The 25854-nt window shown below is 42.4% G+C and overlaps 1 protein-coding gene and 1 pseudogene across 2 annotated transcripts in view; both read right to left on the bottom strand.

Annotated features, from left to right (window-relative positions):
- Positions 1-577: 577 nt before the first annotated feature.
- The window catches only part of CDK15 (cyclin-dependent kinase 15), a 92694-nt gene continuing 67417 nt past the window's right edge, over positions 578-25854 (bottom strand). Inside the window, exons 11-15 of one of the 2 annotated variants that reach the window (XR_001002661.1) lie at positions 24414-24462; positions 16161-16300; positions 5351-5475; positions 960-3127; positions 578-646 (exon numbers count right to left, since the gene is read on the bottom strand). Coding sequence is in view for 1 of the 2 variants with exons in the window: in XM_011949929.1 (XP_011805319.1) it covers positions 5387-5493; positions 16161-16300; positions 24414-24462 (296 nt within the window). In the remaining variant the exon portion in view is untranslated. Of the gene's footprint in view, positions 647-959; positions 3128-5350; positions 5494-16160; positions 16301-24413; positions 24463-25854 lie in introns of those variants that run through there. The other variant, XM_011949929.1, reaches the window with a different exon arrangement.
- LOC105517399 lies at positions 18783-19101 on the bottom strand (annotated as a pseudogene).

Consider the following 25854-nt stretch of genomic DNA (forward strand, 5'->3'; position numbering starts at 1 on the left):
ACTCTGTTCTACATCTTCTCATTCTGGGATCATCTTAAACACTCCTGGTCACTGGAACCAAGGGAAAAGTAAAAACAAATTTGAGTCAGATGTGGTGGTGCACACCTGTAGTCCTGGCTACTTGGGAGGCTGAGGTAGGAGGATTGCTTGAGCCCAGGAGTTTGAGGCTGCAGTGTGTGATGATCATAACCTGCGAATAGTCGCTGCACACCAGCCTAGGCCACATGGTGAGACCCCATCTCAAAAAACAAAACAAAAAAAAAAGGAAAGAAATTTGGAGGGTCTTACGCTGGCAATCAAATGAATGCTTGGCTCAGAAGTGACACAGATCACTTCCCCTCACAATTTATTGGCTAGAACTAACCACATGGCCGTATCCACCCATCTGAGAGCCAAGAAGTGCCACCCCATTATGGATGCCTGGAAGACAGAAATATTAGGTGAATAGCACTAGTGGCTAAGTAAGCATCACTAAAATAACTAGTGCCTCAAACTGAACAAAAATAAATTATGTTTTTAAAAGTCTGGTGTTTGTCTATACAGAAGAAACAACAAAAACATGGGATGAAAAAATACACACAAATTCCAGGAATGTTTATTTGATAAAACTGAGAAATGAAAGATTGAAATGTTTTAGAGTCTTATACTTTTTTTTTTTTTTTTTTTTTGAGACAGAGTCTTGCTCTGCCGCCCAGACTGGAGTGCAGTGGCCGGATTTCAGCTCACTACAAGCTCCACCTCCTGGGTTTAGGCCATTCTCCTGCCTCAGCCTCCCGAGTAGCTGGGACTACAGGCGCCCGCCACGTCGTCCGGCTAGTTTTTTGTATTTTTAGTAGAGACGGGGTTTCACCATGTTAGCCAGGATGGTCTCGATCTCCTGACCTCGTGATCCGCCCGTCTCGGCCTCCCAAAGTGCTGGGATTACAGGCTTGAGCCACCGCGCCCGGCAAGTCTTATACTTTTTATTAAGCTTTTGAATAGGTAAATCCATTAAAGAAGGAAGCACAAGCATAATCATATGCATAATGTATATGCATATGCATAAGCATAATGTATCTTCCATTATAAAGAGGATAATTCTCTCAACTTCCACGTAATAAAATCAATTTTTAAAAAACCAAATTTGTCTATCCATTCCTGCAGCAATAGTATCTAACCATAATTCCAAGTATAGTCTGTCCACAGCTGTTCCAAACTCATTATTGGAGAATCTTGGAATTAGATGGGACACTGGAGGTCAGCTGTTCTAACCTCCAACATGGGAATCCCTCCTACAGCTCTCATATCTTCAGGGAGCCAGAGGAATCCCACTACTGTTGTGGGAACTCAGTGTACTGATGGACAGGTGAAAGTGCTCAAGAACTCCTGCTGATGCGTCAACGGTAGCATCCCTGAACTTTCAATTGGTACTAGCATTATCTTTGGGGGACAGCGAAATTATACTATTAATTCATATTGTACTTAAAAGTGCCAATTTCCACTAAGTCACAGCCTTTTTAAAGTTGTAGCCCAAAGTGTAAGAATTTAAGTCAGATGAAATTTGATAGAAATAAGTGTTGTTTTGGCCTGCTGTTCATTGGCTTCTAGCAAGGTGTCTTTTGAATCGTGATCCAATACTAAATAGCAGCTGCCTCTGCAAGAGTTATATATTCTCTAAATTTGATAGGTATCAGGAACATTGGAGAGCCAGGTCTGAGGTTTGCATCTTAAGTCTGGCATGCTAGTATGAAGGAGTTATTTAACTTCACTGAGCCTCAGTCTCGCCTTTTGTGAAATAGAAGTCATAAATTAATAATAATAGTACTTACTCTAGGCAGTTGTATGAATAAATTGTCCAAGTACTCTGATTTATTCAATTAATAAAAATATTTGACCAGAATAGGACTCAAGACTGAACGTTGTAGCACACCATGGCTGGCCTTTCTCTGGGTTAAATAACTGCCATGATTTGAGTACATATATCTGCTCCATCACCCAACCCACACTGTTTCATCTTTCAGGTATAGTTGGACAGGCTTTGTCAAATGCCTTACTAAAATCAAATACTTACTCAGGCAGGTTGATTTGGGCTACCCATGTGTCTTTTTCCTTTTCCCATCTCAGACGTTGGGGGATAGTTACTATTCTGTAATTCTCTCTTAATTAGTTCCTCCTTGTTCTTCCAAAGGATATACAGAGGTCTCTGGTTTCTAGGCTACTACATTTCCTGAGATGATCCATAGACAGAAGTGATTTGAGTTTCCCTGGCTTCTTTTAGAAGGAGTCATTGTATAAAATGGCACACATGTTAGCTAAGACAGATCTCTCATTTTACTTGAGGGGTGTGTGTGTGTGTGTGGTGGTGCAACAGGGCTTAAATTATATCTTTGGAACTCTGCTCCCATCTATTTATTCAATATCTCCACCATCAAATCAGTGCTTAGATTCCCCATCACTGTTGCCATCATCACAGACAATTAAGATTCAGTAGGAGGAGATAGCCTGAAATTCAATTCTAATCAGCAGCCAAATCCAAGCTCCTAAAATATGGGTTGGGTGGTAATATGTTCTGATAATCCACTTTAGTGAGTGAGGAAGTGCCCCCTACGAAATAATAATAAATAGTCCTCAGGAAGTCCTGTTGTTGACAATGTTATCCAAGAAACCGTCTTCCCTGGAGACTTTTCTAAACTTTAGACTAGTTTTCTCTTTGCCACAGAAATCCTTTTGTTGGGAGACACTGTAAGCGAACACAGGAGTGGCAGGGCTCTGTAAGCACCAGCTCTGTCTCCAGATTCTTGTCACATTGTCAGTCTCTTATCTGTCTTTTTGGGAAATCAACCTTCTAGCCCAGGAATCTCTTATCAAATGGCAAAATGAATGAAATTATTCAGAAGTCCTCTTCTCAGACTATCTTAGTTTATGTCTAATTTTTAAAAATCAATCACTTAAATTCTAGGCAAATGACAATAGCAATAACCTTCCATTGCGTTTTCTTCCAGTATTATGTACTGTTGCCCCGAACATCATATTTAAACTATTCCACGTCATAGGCGAGGGCATAAAACCCCTTGTTCAGTACGGAGTTATATTTGAAACTTCTTAGTAGGCTGAAGCAAATGAAAATCAAAACTGCAGAAATACAGCCCTGGAAGTGAATAAAAAATAAACACAATCAAAATAATGAACAACAGAGTATTGATGAAGGAAAATAGTTAAACATTGCAAAGTTATTGATGGCATTATATATATTAATAGAAAAGGTAATGATAAAGCGTAAGGGAGGCAGCATCTTAACCCTGGTTATAAGAAGTGAGAAAGCTTTACAAATAATCAAAATCTATCTCCAGATAGATTCTATAAACTATCATTGTAACTCACCACCGACTGCTCAAAACATGCTGAGCTTTGAAAGAGTATGTGTAAAGCCCTTACTGTATTGCCTGGTGTGTAGTATCTATCCAGTAAATTTTAGTTCCCCTCTATTTCTCTGTTGTAGACATTAGTATACATTTTTTCCCTGCCTGAAACCAACATTTTGAAGCTCTTTCAAGAATCTTAATTTTGAGGCATTGCTGCCAGTTACGAAGTCCTAATACCCCAATTTACATTTTGACTCTCCTGAAAAGTGAATATTTTAACATAAATTCAATTCACTGGAAAAGATTTACAGGCCCCAAGTGTCCATGTGATTACTGCTTTTAGTCTCTTTAACTCTAGCACTCTAGATTTTGCTGATCCCAAGCCATTTATTAAACAGTTTAATTGCTCTAGCTTTTCCCTCTTGTGGCTCATCTCGGTTTTATCTCCTTATATTCGTACCAAGGCCTAGGGACATCATGAGATTACTCCAGCAGAGGCGAAATCTGCCTTCTCCCTTCTTCAATTGCTGGTGCAGCCCACAAGCTTGACACACTGCATTTAATTGATTTTCTATTGTGACCAATTTATGTCTACAGGTAACAATTCTTTGTGGAAGGTCACTGTAGATCAGAAAGGTAAGGTTATCTCCCTACCTTCCAGTTGCTTAAGAAAATAAAATAACAACAATAGAAATAATGATAATGTTAATGGAGCACCACCATCTGAGTCCATTTCCATTAGTGTCTTTGATAATTTTATGAAGGGTAAGCCCTCCACTTCACAGAATGTGGCTAAAGTTCATTCTGTCCTTGTAACTAGCAGGTTTAAAATAATTACACAGTAAAAGCTCTGCTCTAGAGAATATTTTGCTTGGGAAATACCATATTATATCACCAATTGTAATTCTAAATGTGTATTGTCAAAATACAAACTTAGGTATTTCATAAAATGCTCTGAGGATCAGCTACAATTTTAAAACTTCCCTGCTCTTTGAAGACAAGACAAAGATCTTGGAAGAGGCAGGAAGCAGATATCTTTAATGTGTATATGCCTTTAAATCGTGACAGCCAAAGATAGAGATCAAAAGAAAGAATGAAGAGTGAATCCAGCCATGTGAGTGATAGTGTTCGGGGGTGTGTAGGGAGATGCCAGTAGTTACCATCTAGGCCCCTGGGAAGCATGGCCAAGCTGTGGTTGTCAAATGGGTGGCCAAATCATAGGATAATGCTTGTGGTTTGGGATATAGTCAGGGTCACCTAACGGGCGGGCAGGCTGGCTGGCAGGCTCTGCAGGTGGGCTCTACCTTGATTCCTCTATCTTGATTCCACCTACCATCATGGAAGCCCCAGTATGGGAAGTGCTCTTGAGACATCTGCAGGGTTGTCTATACTACGGTGACTTTTGGAGTTGTCCCACCTGGCTTCCTGTGCCTGCTAGCAGTACTCATTTAAGGGGTATAGTGGCTTTGGTAAAATCATTCACAGCACCCCTTCCTACTCAAGATTACCCTGGAAGGTAATTTGTGCCACAAAAGTGACCAACCATCCTGGTTTACCCAGGACTGTGCCAATTCTAGTACTGAGCATCCTACAGCCAGGAAACCCCTTGGTCTTGGGGAAAACTTGGACAGTTGGTTACCCTTATCAGGACAAATTTTGCCCTGTCAGTTGACAGTGAGAATTCCCTAGTTAAGGGAAAACAGTTCTAATCCTTCATCCCACCTGTGTCAGCTGAAGATTTCACACTGATGAGGAAGCTTGGAAGTTCTGTCTTAGGAACTTTATCCCTGCTCCAGGAGTGGAAGAGACAGGCAATGCATGCAATTATTCTCTTTGCCCAACCCAGGCAATGGAGGCCTGAAGAGGCAAGGTCACCTGTCCTAGAGCTGGCGAGGAAGAACTAGAAACAGCACAGAGGTGCTCTGAATCCCTGAGCGATGTCCTCTCCACCTGGCACCAATTGCTTTTCAATTTTGTCCATAAGGAACCTCACTGTTGCAACCACTTACCTGGAAGAACCTTGGTGATCTCACCCTTTCTTTTCATCAGCATTTGCTAAACTGGGCTGGGTGGTGACCTTTCTGGTAGGAGGCCAAAAGGTCACACATTTCTGGCTTGAGCCTCACTCCTGCAACTGTAAACAAAGACTCCTCTGAGGAATGAAAAGAGAGAAGCACCAATATGTTATTTCCTGGGATCTTTTGTGGTATATTTTTGTCTGTTGTAATATTTGTCACCTGAAGAAATGTCAAAACATGAGCCAGACTTATTTACTAATAATTCATACTGACTCATAGATGATTCACTTTACTGAATCCAATAGTTGGCAAGTGCCTTCTATTTAATTCAATTTAATGCATATTTACCAAGTGAACACTTGTGCAAGGCAATATGCTATGTGTTGAAGATGATAAAAATAGGAATAAATCTGGGAGGAACACACACATACACATATAAACAAGGACCAAAAGTGAGGCACAAACAAAGGATTATGATAACCCCTCCCTCCAAGTCTATGGACAAGGAGAGCATAGACAAGGTGCCCTTTGAGACCTGAAGGATGACTATGCCCTCCATAGTGAAGGACTGCGAAGGAGGATATTCCCGGTTGAGGGATCAGCATGAGAAAAGACATGAAGGAAGAAAAGTGTTTGAGGAAACTCCAAGTCATCTTGCATGGTTAGAACAAGACAGACTGGGAGATAAAGTTGGAAAAGTGGGTGGAACCAGATAGCGAAGGGAGCTAATGTCACGTTAAGGAGTCCGGCCATTAGAGGGTGATGTTAGTTAGAATGTGATAGGCAATGAGCATCACGCTGAGCTAGATACGTTTTAGAAAGTTTCCAATATTATTAGATACATTAAGCAATTTTTTTTTTTTTTTTTTTTGAGACAAGAGTCTCGTTCTGTTGCCCAGGCTGGAGTGCAGTGGTGTGATCTTGGCTCACTGCAACCTTCGCCTCACGGGTTCAAGTGATTCTCCTGCCTCAGTCTTGCAGTAGCTGGGGTTACAGGCAAGCACCACCACATCTGGCTAATTTTTGTATTTTTAATAGAGACAGGATTTCACCATGTAGGCCAGGCTGGTCTTGAACTCCTGACCTCAGGTAATCCACCTGCCTCAGCCTCCCAAAGTGCTGGGATTATTGGCGTGAGCCACGGTGCCCAGCTGGAAATCTATTTATATAGACTCTAAGGTGCAACTTCCAAATTGAAAACAAAAACAAAAACAAAAACAAAACAAACAAAAAAACAACCATTTGAAGATATATATACTACCTTTGATGTCCAAATCAGGTATTTGGTTAGCTCAGAATACTGGCAGTTTGCATTTTCCCAAGTGCCTGTGTTTGTTAAGTGCCTGCTACTCCTGAATGTTCACTATACTAAAGCTATGGGCCAACTCTTCCAAAAGTTGGCATTGCAAGGGGTTTATCTGAAAAGTGGGGAAAATAAAACTTCCTGGCAGATTACTGTAAGTTTAAATGACAATAGATGCAAAACACCTTGTGTTAGTTTCTGATACACAATATGTTTTTAATAAATGGTAGCCATTGTTACAAGTATTAGCACAGATATCTGAGAAAAATAGCAAGAGGCAGCAGCCACATTGTCGCCAAAGCACATCCACAAAATTTGCTCAGGGCCCCCTTCCACTTGGGCATTGCTTTTCCCAGGTTCACAATTTGCATAAACCTGGGTTGCTCAAAATATGTCACAATTTAACAAAAAGAGAGACTTCTGTCCTTAGTGCACCAAAAGCATAAAATGCCTTAATAATACTGTTTGCTGGAAGCTGCTCACACCCAAAGGGAAGAAACAAACTCGCCAGCTCTGCCTTGCCTGGCCTAAGCTCGTGCCCTTAAATGCTGTGGGTAATCTGGGGTCTGGTCTTCTTGTATTTGGAATCGCATATTGGCTAGGCTGGAAAGGGGAGCCATCATACCATTTGTTGATATGTATGAGACTCTTTTACAAGGACATTATAATATGCAATTTTGTATTCTACTTTATTTTAGATCTTGTCATAGTATAGACAGTTAAATGGCTAAAATAAACAGTGCGTATACTTTACTGATTATTCTCAAATCAACTCAAATCCAAACCATTTGGGAAACTTCTCTCCAGGAGAAGTATCCTCTTGCCCTGGGGATAGTGGCATGAAAAGCTGGGATTTCCCTTCGGCTTCCTTGCCCCTTAAAAGCAGCAGCTCCTCAAAAGCAGGGAGAGGCGGGGGGGAGGTTGGGGAGAGAGAGAGAGAGGAGAGAGAGAGAGAGAGGAGAGAGAGGAGAGAGAGAGAGAGAGAGAGAGAGAGAGAGAGAGAGAGAGAGAGACAGACAGACAGACAGACAGACATTATCTGGCAGAACATGCTGGGAAGGCAACCGGTTAATCAAAAGGATTCCAATTTGGCCATGGACTGCCAGACTCTCCTTCCCAACTCATAGAAAAAGAAAAAGAAGGAAGAAAGAAAGAAAGAAAGGGAAAGAAAAAACGAAAAAAGCTGTACACGGCTCTCCTTCAGCAATCTCACAAATGCAAAACCTTCCACTCTGGTGGCTCCTCATTAGCTTCCCATGGCTGACAGCATAATTATCGCAGCTGCTTCACGCTTAGAATAAATAAATATGAAAGTGGGTGTTTAAAAATTTTTTGAGAAGGGAAATTCAGTCATCTAGACAGTCGGCAGGACAAGTTTATTTAAAACTTTTAGATTCTTATGTATTTAGATCATTTCGGAACGAGATAATGAGATAGTTGTCTTTTTAGTCTAATTGAGTTCCTAAGCTCATGGCTGTTGGCTGTCACCCCTTTCAAACTTTGCTTTAACTCTCCTTCCTTTAGAAATCCGATCCTGGTGTCTCCATTTACTCTTCCTGGGCTGATAACCCGACCAAGGCTCAGTGCACTGGAGTGCAGAAAGTGACTTAATGGGATTGAGGGGCTAAATAACCTTTCACAGGAAACAAGATAATCAGATCTCTTTTACTTGACCATAATGGCTAAAAGAGAAATCACAAGCAAACAAAAAAAAAAGGTTGAAAATTCAGCTATCATTTCAAAATGTCTTGTAATCTTCCGTGTCATGTGGTTTTTGCACTACTCTCCCACATCATCAGTCCATCAGCTGGAGATGCTTAGTGCATTTAATTATTCAAAGTGCACACATCCTCGTGATTATGCGGTAATTTTAGCTCATGTGTATGTATAGCGGCTTCATATCTTCAAAGCCCAGAGGATCACACAGCACTTTAAATTGAAGTTGCTAACTAACACGAAGTGCACTTAAAACTCTGACTAGGGGCACAGTACACATACATTTCCGATTAAAGCAGATGATCTTTCCTTTTAAAATTAATTATGCCTATTTATTTTTTCCTTTCCCTCCTGCCCTTCATTCTCCCAGGACCAAATTTATATGAATGCTTGCATTCAGTGAGTTAAAAGCATTATAAAAATAAATATTCTGTCAATCTAGGGTAAAGAAAACTAGTGTTAACCCATCATGCAGATGGAGAAACTGAGGTTTATGACAGCCAAAACACATTATGTTGGGAAACAAAAAAAGAAGAAAACTCAGGTCCTTTAACTCTCAATCCCCAGCTCAGACTGCCTGTGCCGTTTTTCTTTTAACCTATTCTTTTAAACAACTAAGACAATATAACACCAGTTTAAAGAACGCTCTGAGAAAGGAAAAGAAATGACCTACAACCCCGCTAAACTAGAAGAGCATTTTCATTTTGTACACTACCTTTCGGTTTTGTTCATGTGCAGATTAATTTTCACAGGTCAATTGTAATATGCAATTTTGTATTCTAGTTTCTTATAGCTCATGTTATAGCATAAGAACTTTTATAATATCATACACTTCCATTAATGATCATTTAAAATGGCTACATAGTACTGTATGTTGAGTCAATACACCAACATTTGTCCAATTGGTTCTCTGGTGTTTAACAGTTACATTGCTTCTTTTTATTCAAAAAATTTTAAAACATTATAGACAACACTGCAATGAACATTTTCATTAATCTAGGTCTTAGGGTTTTTCCCCCTATTCAATTATTTCTTTGGATAATTTCCAGGAACAAAGGCATAGGGTATAAGGGTATGATCATTTTTATGGCTCCTGATATGCATGCTATAATACTTTGCAAAAGTTTCACTACCATCAGCAGAGAATCATTTTACCATAATCTCACAAACACTGGGAGCTATTAGATTAGAGGAAAAAATAACTAATTTAATGGTTATTTGTACTTTTTATCCCTAGTAAAGCAGACGATTTATTCCATGTGTTGCTGTGCTCTTTTTTTTTCCTCTTGTATAAATTGCTATTTTATGCCTTCACCTCATTTTCCATTGGATTCCTTGATGTTTTCTTATAAAACTGAGTGAGTTTCACCTGAATGAGTTACCTGTGGAACAAAAACAATTACCACCACTGATTAAGAAATCTTGGCCGGACCAGGTGACTGATAACCTGTAATCCCAGCACTTTGGGAGGCCGAGGCGGGCAGATCATCTGAGGTCAGGAGTTTGAGACTAGCCTGGCCAACATGGTGAAACCCTGTCTCTACTCAAAATACAAAAGTTAGCTGGGCAAGGTGGCACAGGCAGGTAATCCCAGCTACTTGGGAGGCTGAGGCAGGAGAATCGCTTGAACCTGGGACATGGAGGTTGCAGTGAGCCAAGATCATGCCATTGCACTCCAGCCTGGGCAACAAGAGCAAAACTCCATCTCAAAAAAAAAAAAAATCTTAAAACTCAAGGCTGATTGCATATATTATTACAAGAAAAGAAAAGAAAAGAAACTAAGGTAAGATGGCATTGAGGAAGAAGTTGGTTCTGGGGTGTAAATCTCTATTCAACATAAATTGAGCCCTCTTAACTGTGAGATATTAAACATGCTACCTGGGGATGTGTGGAATCTTTCCCAGAAAAGCTTTAAAATAAACACAGTACATGAGAGAGTGGGAGGAGCACAGAACTGGGCATCAAGATCTTGGTTCTAATCTTGGTTTCAAGCAATTACCCTACCTCACTTCCAGCTGTCTAATCTGTACCATGAGGATAACAATTCCAGCCTCACCAATTAGTACACAGATTGATAATTTATATAAAGCATATAGATGTCCAATAAAAGGCAGGTACGATCATTCTTCCCTGGGCATCAGTGATTCATCTGTATAATGAAGGTATGGAAATAAGTAGTCTTTACAAATAACTCTTTTCTAAATTATTTATCTTTACTTGGAGACTCAGCCATGAAAGTAACAAATTTAACCAACTTAAGGGCTTGGTAGGGCTGAGGGACTCGGTTTTCCCAGACTTCTCCCAGCAACACAATGCTATGCAACCCCATAAACCATGTCTCAACCCAGTATCTCCTTTAATGTATTGAAATGGATTGAGAACAACTTTGTGCATAGAAGGTGAGGAAGTGTATTATGGAGGACATCCCCAAATTTGCTTCTTAAGGGCTGATTGATGGAGGATTCAAAAGGTAGACAGATGGGTCTGAGTTATGTTACAAACTCCTAGAAGTAGCATAGAGTCAAGAGAATGACTGAGACTCTTCCTTCCCTCTTTTCCAAAATCCCCAGTCCCTGAAACCTGGCCTCAAAGAAGGACAAAATATTCTAGTTCAACTTTGAATAGAACAGACAATAAAACCAATAAACAGAATAGGTTTGAAATTATGTGGAAGCATTTAGAGTGAAACTAAGCTTGATTAGTACATGTTAAAGAATGTTTAAATTGTTGCAAAAAGGCATACGATGGTAAGAAAAACTACAATGGTATATGAGTTAAGACTGAGCCACTATTATTAAAAATAAGACAACTTCGGAATGATCTTAGATGGTATTGAGAGGAACATGACATTCCTTTCCCCGTATGCCCTTCCTCCCCAATCATCCAGACCCATCATCTTTCAAGGCCCACTCACAAAATCATCCTGGATCCCCACAGCTGGAGTTAATCTCACCTCCTTTGAACACTTAGAGCACTTTATTTGTTTACTTGATCTGCAGCTGTTTATATATTTGTCTTATTTCCTAAAGGACTGTAAGCTCTTTGAGGACAGGGTCCATGACTAATTCATTTTTGTATCCTTTAATATCGCACCTCGTAGACACTCAGTAAGCCTCCAATGAATGAATGGAACATGATTCTCCCACCATGCAAGAAATTTGAGTCTAAGCTGCCTCCATATTCTCAGACATAAGCAAAAGAATTGGAACAGATTCAGAAGAGAACAATAAAACAAAATGACTAAAAAGTGGGAGAAACAGAATTTGCATTCAGAAACAAAGGTTCAAGGAATTCAGCCTAAAGTGGCCTTTGGGAAGTGATATCATAGGGACCTTCGAATATATTAAGGAGACAACACTCAAAGAAGAGGCCTGAAGTTCTTTCATTGAACCAAAACAAAATATGACTCAGATTTTAACAGGGCAATGGGGCATGCTGAAGAACTTTCAGAGTATAGATATCGGGGTGGTGTGTCAAAGGCAGAGGTAGATGCCATGCTTTCTTCCATCCCTATGTGTACATAAGTATACACTAACAATGGGGCCTGTGGTACAGCATTTTTGCAAAATTACTTGTGAAACAATTGCAAGCTTTTAAGATTTTTTTCCCCCTAAGATGCTAAAACCCGTTTTAAAGGAGAAGGGGATTTAGTTCAGGAAGGAATGGGAGACTCAAGTATGAGACTTGGCTAACAAGCAAAATGGGACCAACCCAGAGAGAGAGAGAGAGAGAGAAAGAGAGACAGCCTTTGATGTCCTGACGATCAAGGACCATGGCTTAAGGACCAGACTCTTAAATCACGTGTCATTTACTGCCTCAGATAAAAAATACTTTTCTGGATCAGTGTCTGTAGTTCAAAATGGCTAGGTTCCAAAATCAGTCTTAACTTTCCAAGGGTAACATTTGGAAGGTTTCCTGCAAGAACAGAGCGGAGCCAGTTCTGAGAAGGGGCAGCTTAATGATTTTCTACTACCCCCACCCCCAAATCATTAAACAGTGTTCCTTTCCCAGAGCCCAAGTTCATGCTGAGGGCAAAGGGAATTAAATGAAGAAGCTGAACCTGCAGCTAAGATTAGAGAGTTGCCAAGGGCCTAATTTTAGGTCCTAGCTGCTCCAGCTGACGTCCTGCCCTGCTGGCTCAGCCACGAGGACCACAAGTGTGGCTATAAGCCGATGTCTGAGTGGGAAGAGAGACTCCCTGGCCATCTGCAAAAGCAATTAGCTTGCCGTTGGCTGTGTTTTGAGAGGGACTACCAATAATTTCTCCTTCAACAAGTGTTTCCTCAGGTGTTCACGAGTCAATAAGGGAAAATGTCAGAACTTGGCAGAAGTTCCCACACGCTTGCCATTCTAATATTCACACTTTTCCACTTCAGGTGCTGTCCAAAAGGAAACTAATCCTGGAATTCCTGGTTTTCATGGCAAATAACCCCCTGATAAATGCCCTTTGACTCTAAGCGTACTGCCACAACCTAGGGAAAGGGTTGTTGGGGACTTCTCAGCGTCATGAAAATAGAGACGGACTGGAACAATTCTTTCATTTTGTGCGGAATTTCTATGCCGCTCCTGCACTGGGATTTAGGCTGTCCTTCCACTCTCCACGTATTTCCCAGTCCCAGGCTTTATGCTTTAATTGTCTTCTTTAGAGGGCAGACAATAAGAGCTGGCATCTTCCAGATCAAAGGGGAAACAGAATGTATTTTAAAGTGACAACTCTGTTATCCTGCAACCAGAAGAAAACCAGAATAATAAAATGATATAAATATAAGCCCTTAAATAACTGTATACTAAAATGCCACCAGAGAGCAAAATTTCTCGCATAATTATGGCGGAGAAACTCTCCTTACAAATCACTCGCAAGAACATGCCGATTTTTGCACAATTCTCATGCCTGGGGCAGCCCTCCTCAGGGATGGAGTTTCTATGTCCCTGCAGGTTGGGAACTGTGATTACCCACTGGTACACTCTGTCTGCAAAGGAGGTTGTTAATAAAGGCTCATTGCCAGGGGCAATGAAAAAGCAGGCTGGCACTGCCAGGCCAAGGACCGCATCTCTTAGTAGATTATGTGCTGGTGGTGAGGGCCACTGTCATGAACGTGCACAAACCAGCCCTGGCTGCTTCTGTCTCTTCCTCTATTTTTCTTTCCTAGTAGCTTTGCTTTTTCTATCTACTTGTCCATCTGTCTCTATACATATTTCTACATGCCCACCACCCTGCCACACACATACACAAGCACACACATATGCTCGTGCACATGAGTGCACAAGCACACACACACAGAGACACACATACCCAATCTTGCCCCCGCCTTCCCCTGTCTCTTGGCACCGGCCCTTTCATCTTCTCCCTCAGGGATTCGAGATGTCGCTGCAGGAAATGCTTGTCCGCCGAGGCAGCAGCAGCAGAGCCCTGTGGCTTTGACAAACCTCATTTAATTGGGAGGAAGCCAGGAGAATTTGAAAGAACTGAAACATCCACGAAACTCCTTTTATCAGGCATAATTTAAACTCTGCATGGAAAAACCCCTATATGTATAAAGAAAAGTCAACTTCCCTCCTGCTGTGAGCACTCCTGGTCTCCCCCACTAGTGCAGGCAGCCTCCTGCAAGATTCCATCTTTTCATTTTTCTAAAAGTGTCAAAGTAGATTTGGGCTCTGTGACTGGGTGAACAGGGAAGAAATACAGATTGTTCTCTCTCTCTGTCTCTCACACATACACACACACCCGCACGCACACACATATACATACATACACAACCCTAGACATCCATGCACCAGGGCCCCTCTTGTTGATTTCTTTGCTGTTGGGTCAGCCAGGAAAAATCAAATCCCACGTTTCTAACAACACATCAGTTTGGACAGTGAGTGTTTCTTCCTAATCAACCTGCGTCAGGCAAAAGCTGGAGCCTAGAAAACTTTGAAGATCCCCAGCAATTCTCAGCATGTGGAATAACAGATCCTAAAGGAGGGCCAATAGGGCAAGTTTCTTTAAATGGAGAGAAGGGAGAGTGTGTGTGTGTGTGTGTGCATGTGTGTGTACATCCAAGCGTGTACACTTGCATGAAGTAGTAGAGTTATAAGTCCCAAGCCTGAGAGGAGAAAGCTGAAAAGGAACAATCTAGAAGCTTGGACTGGGAAGAGGGGATTGGGATGGGAGTGGCCGGGGAGGAATGGGGCTGAAGTGGGGGCAGAGGTACCAGGAAGGGAGTGAGAATTGTGGATCTGCCTGCAATGTCTTTTGTTCCACCCATATGCTAACCCCTGCCTCTCTCCTCCTTCCAAATTCCACTTCAGATTCACCTCCAGTCTAATCCATCTCATTTGAACTATTCTTGTTCCTCCAAAGAATTGCCTTCAACACACACATAGTCTCTGCACATCTGCAGTTGATTATGCACAGATTTTTAGCTGTTTAGATATGATTTGTGCTGATATGTGTGCGAGGGTGCCCCGTTTCCTCTTCCTCACCCTCTTTTCCTCCCACTTCATAAGATCCTGGAGGCCAAGGACAAGTCTCTTGTTTTCCTCCACTTTTTATAGCACTTAATATGTTCTTGACACTTAATGGCAATTTAATAAATACTAATGACTGACTCTTTCTACAGGGTTAAGTAAGACATTAACCTCAGTTGTATGATTATGGTTATTTTTGGAGATCCTAAATGACTCACTTTAGTCATAAAATAGAATGTCTCAACAAGTCCCAAACTAAGTGCTTTGGACTGCTACAGGATGATGTCCTAGACACAGAGGAGCTGCGTTTGCAAACTCTGGCAAGGCGGACCAGGCTGTTTCCACACCTCTTGGGCAGTAGTAGCTCCTCACCCTGTCCCCATCCTTATCTCACTGCACCCCATCACCACTCCCCTACATCCCTTCCAGTGTCCTCATCCCAGTCCCAGCCCTTAGGCCCTCCCTCCTAAGCTTTCTTTTCTCTGGCTTAGGACTTCTAAAACCAACCCTGGCTGCTTCTCTCTCTTCTTCTGTTTTACTTTCCTGGTAGCTTTGCTTTTCCTGTCTACTTGTCCCTTGTTCCTAAAACTATTTTTAGCTGAATGGTGGATTTTTTCAAAGAAACCTCACCTAAGGATAGTCCCCCATGACCACTGCCCACATCCTCCTGTAGCCCTTCCTGGCCACAGTCCGAGAAACATGACGGGAGTTCCAACCACATGATCCCTCAGCAGATTTCAGATTTGGAAGATGACTTCAGGCCCAGGCAGCAAAGGCTGATTCCAGGGTAACTTGTGTTTACAGGAGGTGGGCAGCCTGGGAGGAGGCCTCCCTTCCCCCAGCACCCCACCCCGGCACTGCCTTCTGCAGCTTGCTGTTACCAATCAAGAAAGGCCCAGCTCCCTCTCAGGACATATCCGCTTCACCTATCATCTTACTCTCTGCAGAAAGGGAGAAGAGTCTTGTTAGAAACACTGGTGTGGTTTCCTGGCAGATGGTAGCTAAGGCAAACAACTCAGAGACAACGTCCATCTCATCCAATTTCTGAGTGTAAATGTGTACCTGTGAAATGTCTGGACCATTACAAAGAGGTCCTTGTAACCTCTCCCCACCAGTGCTTCAGAGTTTGAGAGAAGCTCATGCAAAACTCAGACAAGATTGGGTCCTATCTTGCTTCTCCCAGGCAAATGGATCTCTAACTTCACTCCTGGGGGTAAATGCTATGATTCTCCAGTGCTGAGGCAAACTACTTAAGACACCAAGACTTACACACACACAGTCATGCACACGCACTCACGCACGCACACAGGCACACACTTCCTTGCTCACCATCGGGAAGCTGGTACAGCTGAGATGGCAGGGCACTGAAATAATCGTGAACGAGTGCTTCCTGGGCGGAGACGCGGTCTCTGGGAAAGCCTTTCAGCATCTGGGAGGCCAGGTCTTCAGCTTCAGGAACCCTGCCCAGCCTGGAAAAGTGGGGGAGAAAAATAGAGTTTCTCCAGCAGCCTCCCTTCTGAAAAACAAAGGGAGAAAAACAAAAAGTAAAGAAAAGGAGATGGCTAGACTTAGATTTTAAGTAGAATTTTCCTGGAATTGCTAAAATTGATGGCAAGTGGAAAAGTAACCCCCATACTAAACTCTGACTGACTGTCCTGTTACTAAGTTGAAGGGGAAAAATCCCCTCATTCTATCACTCAGCTCCCTTGCCCTCCGCCGTGTGTCTGGGCACCATGTACACATAAAAGACACAGAAATATATTATAAACAGAAATATATAATAATATATATTATAATATATAATATTATAAACAGAAATATATAATCAAGGATTCTTTTTGGAGGAACACTGCAGCCCAACCAAGTAGAAAGGCCTGATATTCAAAATATGATTGAACTCTGAGAGGCCGAGGCAGGCAGATCACTTGAGGCCAGCAGTTCGAGACCAGACTGGCCAACATGGTGAAACCCTGTCTCTACTGAAAACATAAAAATTAGCTGGGTGTGGTGGCGTGCACCTGTAATCCCAGCTACTAAGGAGGCTGAGGCATGAGAATCACTTGAGCCTGGGAGGTAGAGGCTGCTGGGAGCTAATATTGCACCACAGCACTCCAGCCTGGGTGACAGAACAAGACTCTGTCTCAAACAAACAAAAAACTTGTTTGAGGCTCTGGACTCCAAGGGTGGCAAGCACAGAAATCTGGAGGGGGAAAAGCACAGAGTTCTAAAGAGGTAATTCTGGAGGGTGAAGTTTGGGTAGAAAATACACTTGTTTTCAGCATTTCTGAAGCTCAGTCAGGCTTATTAGCTAGAAAACTCTCTTGGTTCCCCTGAGATGGAGCAGAGGAAGAGAAATAATTAAGTACTTAAATCACAGTAATGATAAATCCTCAAGTTGACCTTATGTTGAAATATATATCTGGAGATGAGCAAATTCATTTATTGAGCAACTACTCTGTGCTAGTAAGTGGTTGGCTTTGGGAGACACAGGACAAGACTGTCTTCTGGCAGCTCAGGTAGAGGAGTCAGATATTCACCAAATTATCACACAGATGTCTAAGTACAACTGTGAAGAAAAGAATCCTATGGTCTGACTGTTTGTATCTCTCCAAAATTCAAATTTATGTTGAAACCTAATTACCAAAATGATAGTATTAGAAAGTGGGAACTTTGGGAGGTAATTGGGTTATAAAGGAGGTTTGAGAGAGCCCTTTTGCCCTTTCTGCCCTGTGCAGACACAGTGAGAAGGTGCCATCTGTGAAGCAGAGAGCTCTTGCCCAACACCTAAGCTGCTGGCGCCTTGGTCTTGGTTTTCCCAGGCTTCAGAGCTGTGAGAAGTACATCTCTATTAATTGGCAATTACCCAGTTAAGGTTAGTTATAGCAGCCCAGGTATAACATTTTGGTTCTCCTGAGATGGAGCAGAGGCAGAGAGATAATTAAGTACCTGAATCACAGTAAGGACAAATCCTCAAGTTGACCTTTTTTAAGGGTTAAGATAGCCTCAATACCTGACCTAGAATGGGAAGAGGTGGTCAGATAAGGATTTCTTGAGGAAGTGGCATTTGAGCTGAGAGTTGAAGAAAGGAGGGCAGGCAAGAGGCAGGCCTTGCTGACAGGGATCTGTGGTACCCACACAGACCCTAGAGTGGGAGGGAGAAGACAGAGTTTAAAGAAGGGAATCAAAGCCACTTGGCTGGCCCAGGACAAAAATGGGGAGAGAGGCCTGACATGAAGCTGGGGAGGGTGGCTTGTGGGTCTTCATGTTTCCTATTTACTTAAAATGCTTGAAAGTCTTTGCTAATCTAATGCCAATCATTTACGTACACCCAACTCCACAACACACACAGAGGTTTATAACTGGAAAGGCACAAGAGGGAAAACTGCACATTCCAGAGGGCAGCTGCTCATGGGACTGATGTCTGACATTCAGAATTAAGTTGTGTGGCCCCGAAACACCACAGCAAATCCCCAGTTAAGCAGATATAGATGGGCTTGCTTAATTTCAAATACACCTACCGACTTAAAGCAAGAAAGATCAGATATTCTTTCCCTTCCAGGTGCCACAATGCAGAGATGCTGGAAGTCCTGGCCCAGAATTGTAATTTACCTAATTTATGCATAAAATTTGCATAACAAATTTGGGCTATTTGATTCCCAAGACATGAAACTGTTTCTGCAAACAGATAACCACCTTCAAACTCAGGAGTAATTGCTTCATAGACAAGATAGAGAAGAAATTTGCAAATTTCCAAATCCTTGCAAATTTCCAGGCCAGTTAGGAGAAAAAGGAATCAGGTAGAAGTCTACTCATTTGCTGTGATCTGAAGAAGGTCTGGCAGATATATTCCTCATCCAGTCATCCAGGGCATCCTGTCCAGCAGAGGTTTTGTTTTTTTTTCTTTTGAACATAAACTCAAGATTTTATTGTCTTCACAATAAAAGATGACACTTAGAACTGGATCACTTGGCCCTCTCTCTTCTTATCTCCGCCCAGTTCAAAATGCTTGCATCTTTTAATAGCCAGCATTCTCTTAGATCTGCAGCTGGATTCAACACACTCAAGCCTTAGCACAATCTTCTTTGTAGTTTTAGCCTTTTTCCGGAAAATCGGCTTACTTTGCCCACCATAGCCACTCTGCTTCCTGTCATACCGCCGCTTTCCCTGGGCATAGAGAATCCTTGACCTTCTTGTACTGTGTCACTTAGTGGGATTGGTGCTTGCCACACTTCTTACAGAAAGTCCAGCGGGTTTTAGGGACATTAACCATGCTTGCGTGAGCGCTATCGGCACAGAAAGCAGGCAGAGCTTTTTTAGGGCCCATGAAATGGAGGTTTGGAAGAAGAATGTTAGTACAAATCACTAAAGCCTAGGATCCATCTGGAAGGAGACTCAGGGGAAATCTCATGAACAAATTTTAGCTGGTCCACCCACACTATTGGATGGTGTGGTGAAGTTTGTGCCAAAATTGGGCCCTGAATCCAGTTTCTGCAGGCTTCACGCTTTCTGGTTAAATACTAACTTCTGGACATGGGGAGAGCAGGTAGGTGGTGAGAAGCAATGCATCTATCAGCTTCCAACTCCACAGTCCCACCCTAATCAGCGATTTGTTCTCTTGCATACTCCCCCAACATTAACCCATAACAGGTGGCTCCTGAACTGCCCTGTAGTAGGGGCTGAGGGGCTGCAGTCTGATTGGACAGGGAAGGCTGGGAGACCGGTTTTAAACTTGTGTTAGCATGGCAGACATATTGTTTTTACTTAGACTGTGTTTATGTAGTGTCTGGGGAAGCCAAGAAAGGCTAATGGAGCTTACAGGGGTATTAGGGGCACCCCTTTTCTTATAAGAACAGGTTATTTGGCCAAGTGCTGGGCCTCACATCTGTTATCCCAACACTTTGGGAGGCTGAGGTGGGAGGATCGCTTGAGCCCGGAATTTGAGACCAGCCTGGGCAACATGGTGAAACCCATCTCTACCAAAAAGTACAAAAATTAGCCAGGTGTGGTAGCATGCACCTGTAGTCCCAGCTACCCCGGGGGCTGAGGCGGGAGAATCACCTGAGCCCAGGAGGTCGAGGCTGCAGTGAGCCATGATTGTGCCTCTGCACTCTAGCCTGGGTGACAGAACTAGACACTGCCTCAAAAAAATAAGAACAGGTTTCTGTTTTTGTTTTTTTTAAAACCAGGTGAATGAATAAAAGAAGAGTAGGTACTAATCAGTGACACAAGGACCTCTTTTTTAGGATTTCCATTTCAACCAAGAGAACCTACCCTCACCCTCCCCATAGGGTTGTTTCAGGGCTTCTGGTAGTTTCTGGACTTGTTCCAGTCTCACAGCCTCTGAACTATGACTGCTGCACATTGCTTCTCCTTCTCCTTCGCCGGCAGAGGTGGTCACCAGGGCAAAGTGGGCAGGTGAAGGCTCTTCCTCCTAGGAGCCAAGTGTGTGTCGGTCTCCCCTGTACAAGCCAGCTCCACCCCACATGAACACAAACCTTCACTGGCAGCACTAGTAGCAGGACCATTGGCAAGCACCTCAGTGATTGCCGCCTTGCTGTTGCACATTGAGCTCTTTTTGCGAGGCTGAGAAAAGAGTCCTGGGAGAACAAATGTTGCTTTTTGGGCACAAATGATTTACTGACATCTTCCGTGTTTGTATCATTACGCTTTTTCCTGTCACCTATGGCCTTGCTTGCTACCAATTGCCATTACTCTCATAGTTGTACACATGGCTACCACCTCTAACTTCCACTGGAACAATTATCCACTGGTTACAACCCCTACTTTAAAAATAAACATTGGCATAAAAAAAATGAACATCACAAATGTTAATTTGCCTACCAGCACCTTTCCGTATAAGCTAAATGTGAATTCCTACTCTTAGGTTTGTGATGTTAACTACCAAACATGCCAGGAGTATCTTGCAGAGGTAGGAAAACTCACCCACCCAATTAATGAGAATCTGCTATTAAAGATAAAGAATCCTATGATAAATCACTCCTTCTAGTAACATTTCAAGAGGTGAGAATGTTCCAGTGCCAAAATAATTCATACTTATTGCAGTGTACTTATTGAGAAGGAAAATTATGACTAGCCCTTCACTCTGAGATAATCCTCTTTACTCAAAGATAATCACCATTGCTTGAGGTCTTTGTTTTCTTCAGTCCTTTGCTTTTAGACAGGTATAGTTTTTGTTTCACAAAAAAAGGGATCATACTATACATGCTCTTATAACCTACTTTTTCCATTTAACTACCTTGATCATCTTGCCATAACTTTGAATCACTTTCTAGGACATAATTTTACTGGCTGTTATCATTCGATTATGTAGGCATACCATAATTTACAGAGCTAGACTCCTATCTGAGTTGTTTCCTTTATTGTTGGGATGGAGGTAGTACTATTAAAATCATGTTGTAACAAATATTCTCAAAGAGAAATCTTTGTGGGTTTGTGTAATATTTCCGTAGGATAAATTCTTAGAATTGATGTTCCGTGGTTGAAGGATATATACAACATGTTAAAGTATTTGAGTCATACTACCAGCTAGAAGAGCTGTAGATTCATACTATCAGCTAGAAGAGTTGTACCAATTTCCATTTCTGCCAGCAGCCTAAGAGAGTGCTCATCCCTGTGGGCAAACATAATAAATTCATTCCAACCCACCTGAATTGCCACAGGCCCCATTGCTTATAAAAGTCATAAAAATAATTAAAATTGTATATCAATCCTAAAAGATGTGCTGGGGGCCAGGACGGCTACATGTAATCTTAAAAGTCCAGAATAGAAACACAAACAATAAGAAAAAATGAAAATTGAGTTTTGTGACTGTGTAAAACACCATCTACTAACCCATCACTCCATACTTCTAAAATCTGGTTGTTCTCAGGGGTCTGGGACAGCAGTTTTGATTTCCTAGCACAGCCTGGCTCTGAGTATAAAAGTCTCCCACCCACAGCACTGCCACTGACCTCCGAGGTGCAGGACAGGCTGGTCAGTATGAGTTCAGCTGGGTTCTTTGGTATTCCCCCTAGACCTACAGGAAGAGGAACAGGGCAGGGATAGAGTAGGCACTTTTTAAATGTTCTCAGTTTGGGATGTAGTAGATGCCCACAGTAAGAAATATATCCAATACTAGGAAGAAACATTGCAGAAGCTGTCCTACAATTTACCAATCAATCTAAAAAGTGAGTGCGTACCTACTAGGCCCACAGTAATGAGATCACCATCAAACCTCAAGCAAGCCCTGGGATTCATCTGCAGGCCTGTGAATGGTTCCACCACACCTCTGTAGGGATTGTGTAGAAAAGCCAGTGACACTTCGGCTGCTTGTTACTCGCCACATCTGCAACCTGATTCAACGGCCAAATCCACAGAGACCTGGGTACCAGATGAACCCTGGCTCTACCACTTACTTAGTTGGACTAACTTGGCCAAGTTACTTAATTTCTCTCAGCCTCAGTTTCCTCCTCTTTGACCTGGCAATGACATCCGTAAGGATTAAATGTAATAATATATGTAGCACCCTGCTAGGTACATAGTATATATCCCATCTAATATTAACCCTTTCACAGAGCCCTTCCCAGAGCCAAGAATTTTCCCATGTGACAATCTAGGCTAACGCTGCCAATGGAATTTTCCATGATGATGCAGATATTCTATTTTTGCTCTGTCCAATATCATAGTCACTGCTCCAATGTGGCTACTGAGTCCTTGGAATGCAGCTAGTGCAACATAACTGAATTTTAAATTTAAGTAAATTAAAAGTTAAACAGTCACATGTGGCTAGTGGCTACTGTATTAGACAACATACCTCTAAACACCTCTAAACATTACTTCCCTTTTTTTTTTTGTGACGGAGTCTCACTCTGTCGCCCAGGCTGGAGTGCAGTGGCACGATCTCAGCTCACTGCAACCTCCGCCTCCACGATTCTCATGCCTCAACCTCCTAAGTAGCTGGGACTATAGGCACATGCCACCATGCTCGGCTAATTTTTTGTATCTTTAGTAGAGACAGGGTTTCGCCATGTTGGCTAGGCTGGTCTTGAACTCCTGACCTCAGGTGATCTACCCACCTTGTCCTTCCAAAATGCTAGGATTAACAGGTGTGAGCCACCGGGCCCAGCCTGGACATTACTTCCTGCATTAAAGATCTGAGCAGAGAAGCCAGAAGTCTGAGAAAAGGTGAATACATATTGCCAGGGGACAAGGGAAGGTGCAGAGGCCATGGGTGCTGTATCATCAGAAAAGCCAGAGAGATATTCAGAGAATTCAAGCCTTGCTCAGCCCTAGAAAGAAAGGCTGGTGGGGTGATAGCAGGAGGCTGATGAACTATCTTCTGCCATGGAACAGGGGCAGCTGCAGCAGCCGCATGGAGTAGTAAGATGGTTCTCAGGTTGAGAGTTGCCATTTACTTTGGAAGCTGATAGTGACATGAAAGAAAGCCATGGGGCAGTGCTGAAATCCACATATCTCTAGATAGAGAGGAGGGAGCCTGACTATACTGTTCAAAAGAACATTTGCACGTCTTGAATGAAGTGATAAACAGCAGTTCCCTAGAACCTGTCTCCAAAATAAAGGGGAGTTTCAGGTTATACAGTGTTTTTGAAAATAAGAGTGGAGGGTGCAGATGTCCTGGAGAGACCTGTCCCTCCCAGTGAAAGATCCTCTGGTAGTCCACAGTTCTATATTCCCTACCTATTTTACTCTTTTGTACCCTGAAATTTACTCAACGTGGAGGCTTTTTAAAGGATATGAACAGTAAGAATGAAGAATTCAAATGACTTTCGGTTAAGTTAAATTCTACCATATTTTCAGGGAAAAACAATGTTCAAGTGTTCAGTCAGGATCTTGGCCAGTGAAACACTTCCACTTCTCCCCACCTGCAAGAGTGTGTTTTTCTTTGACATTTGAGCTCGTCTCCCCTGTCTCTGATGTTTTCCTCACTGCCCTTTTTGCCTCCTCACTGAAGCAAAAAGAACAGAGCCTCGGCTAATTACTCTCAGATCAAATAATACTGGTTATTGTAATTGGTCATTGTCCGAAAACACTGAGTTCTTCTTAGCCCGGAGGTTGCCTGGCACAGCTTAGTTAGCTAACTATTCCCGGAATGTCTCTATTATCTGTTTTACTTTGCAAAAGAAACTAGGGATTTGTTGAAAGCTGGTAATAAAAGTCTGCCCTGGTCTGAGCCGAGACTGCGTAGAGAGGGCCTGGGAAAGCATGACCCCCATGAATCAAGTTGCCCCCCCTCCAATAGCCACTCAATGATGTTATTTGGTTTCTCTGTGTCAGAGAATAATAAACCCACTAGGTTTTCTTGCAGACCAACACTCCCTGTTCTCAGGGCCTGGGGCATGGCTGAGGGACACAAAACAATTTTAATGACCAAACTCACTGAAAGTAAAATGGTTCATAGAGAAAAACTAACAGACTGGCAGGGGTCTGGGGCTCCCAGAGGCATCTTCCTACAGCTTAGAGCCCCCACATGGAAGTGCTCACGGCCTGCTGTTCAGTGGACTGAGATCCAGGGAAATGTCTCTCCAATCCTGCTTAACGATCTCTTCCTGAGGTAGTACTCACCTGTTCCAGACAACGTGAAGGCTTCGAGGCGTAGACAGCGGGAACCATTCTGGGAAGCATACAGAGGGCGTTAAAAAATAAAATCAACCCGAAAACCCGGTTGCCAAATATACTGTTAAAATTCTAAATGCTCTTCTTGGCTTGGTGGAAAAAAAGGATTCAAGCATCAGGTAGGTTACCGTGATTTTTAAAGCCTCATCTCCTGCTGAATTTTTATGATTTGGTGAAAGGTCACTATTATGGGTAGAATTATGTGCTCTCAAAATTCACATGTTGAAGTCCTAACCCCAACTACTTTAGAATATGATCTTACATGGAAATAGGATCGTTGCAGATGTAATTAGTTAAGATGAAAGCACTAGGGTGGGCCCTAATGCAATTTGACTTGCATCCTCCTAAAAAGGCAAAAAAAATGTGGACTGAGAAATAGACGTGCATCAGAGAAGGTGAAGTGAAGAGATCCAAGGAGAAGATGACCGTCAACAAGCCAAGAAGAGAGACCTGGATCAAACTCTCCCTCACACCCCTCCCAAGGAGCCAACCCTGCCAACACCTCAATTTCAGACTTCCCAGTCTCCAGAACTGTAAGATGATACATTTCTGTTGCTTAAACCACCCAGTCCGAGACTTTGTTACAGCAATTCTAGCAAACTAATACAGTCAACATATTCAGTAAAGTCAGCAAACATTTGCTTAACATATACTCTGTGCAGAGCATGTACCACGTGCTGGGAAGAATACAAAACAGATCAAAAGAAACCCCACTACTTCTACAGAGCTTACAATTCATTTGGGAGAACAAGTATATGTGCGTGAAATGTGACGAATAATGAGGCAGTCTTAAAGACTCAAAAGTGGTAAAAAAAAAAAGTCAGGGGAGCCAGGCATGGTGGCTCTTGCCTGTAATCCCAGCACTTTGGGAGGCCCAGGCTGGAGGATTAGTTGAGACCAGGAGTTCAAGACCAACCTGGACAACATAGTGAGACCTGTATCTACAACAACAACTGAGCCTGGTGGCATGTGCTTATAGTCCCAGCTACTTGAGAGGGTGAAGTGGGAGGATCACTGAACCTGGGAGGTTGAGGCTGCAGTGAGCTGTGATTGTGACACTCACTCCAGCCTGGGAGACAGAGCAAGACCCTGTCTCAAAAAAATAATAATAATAATAAAAAAAAGGGGGGGGAGCTAATTTTGTATGTCACTTGTGGTAAAAATGGAAGTGAATCATGGCTTGAATATTCCTAAATAGGTGATAATAAAAATTGGAGCACTCTATAGCATTTATATTTGGGTGTATGTGTTTCTATGATTCTTAGTATTGATATCATTTAACCCAAACAAAAACCATCCTAAAAGGGAATGATTTCTCATTCACTCAAGAAATACTAACTGAATGCTTCTTCCATGTAAGGGCTGTAAGAGGAGCTGCAGGGGAGGCAAG

Source organism: Colobus angolensis, unplaced genomic scaffold (assembly GCF_000951035.1).
Source record: "Colobus angolensis palliatus isolate OR3802 unplaced genomic scaffold, Cang.pa_1.0 Scaffold30, whole genome shotgun sequence".
Classification (NCBI taxonomy): Eukaryota; Metazoa; Chordata; class Mammalia; order Primates; family Cercopithecidae; genus Colobus; species Colobus angolensis.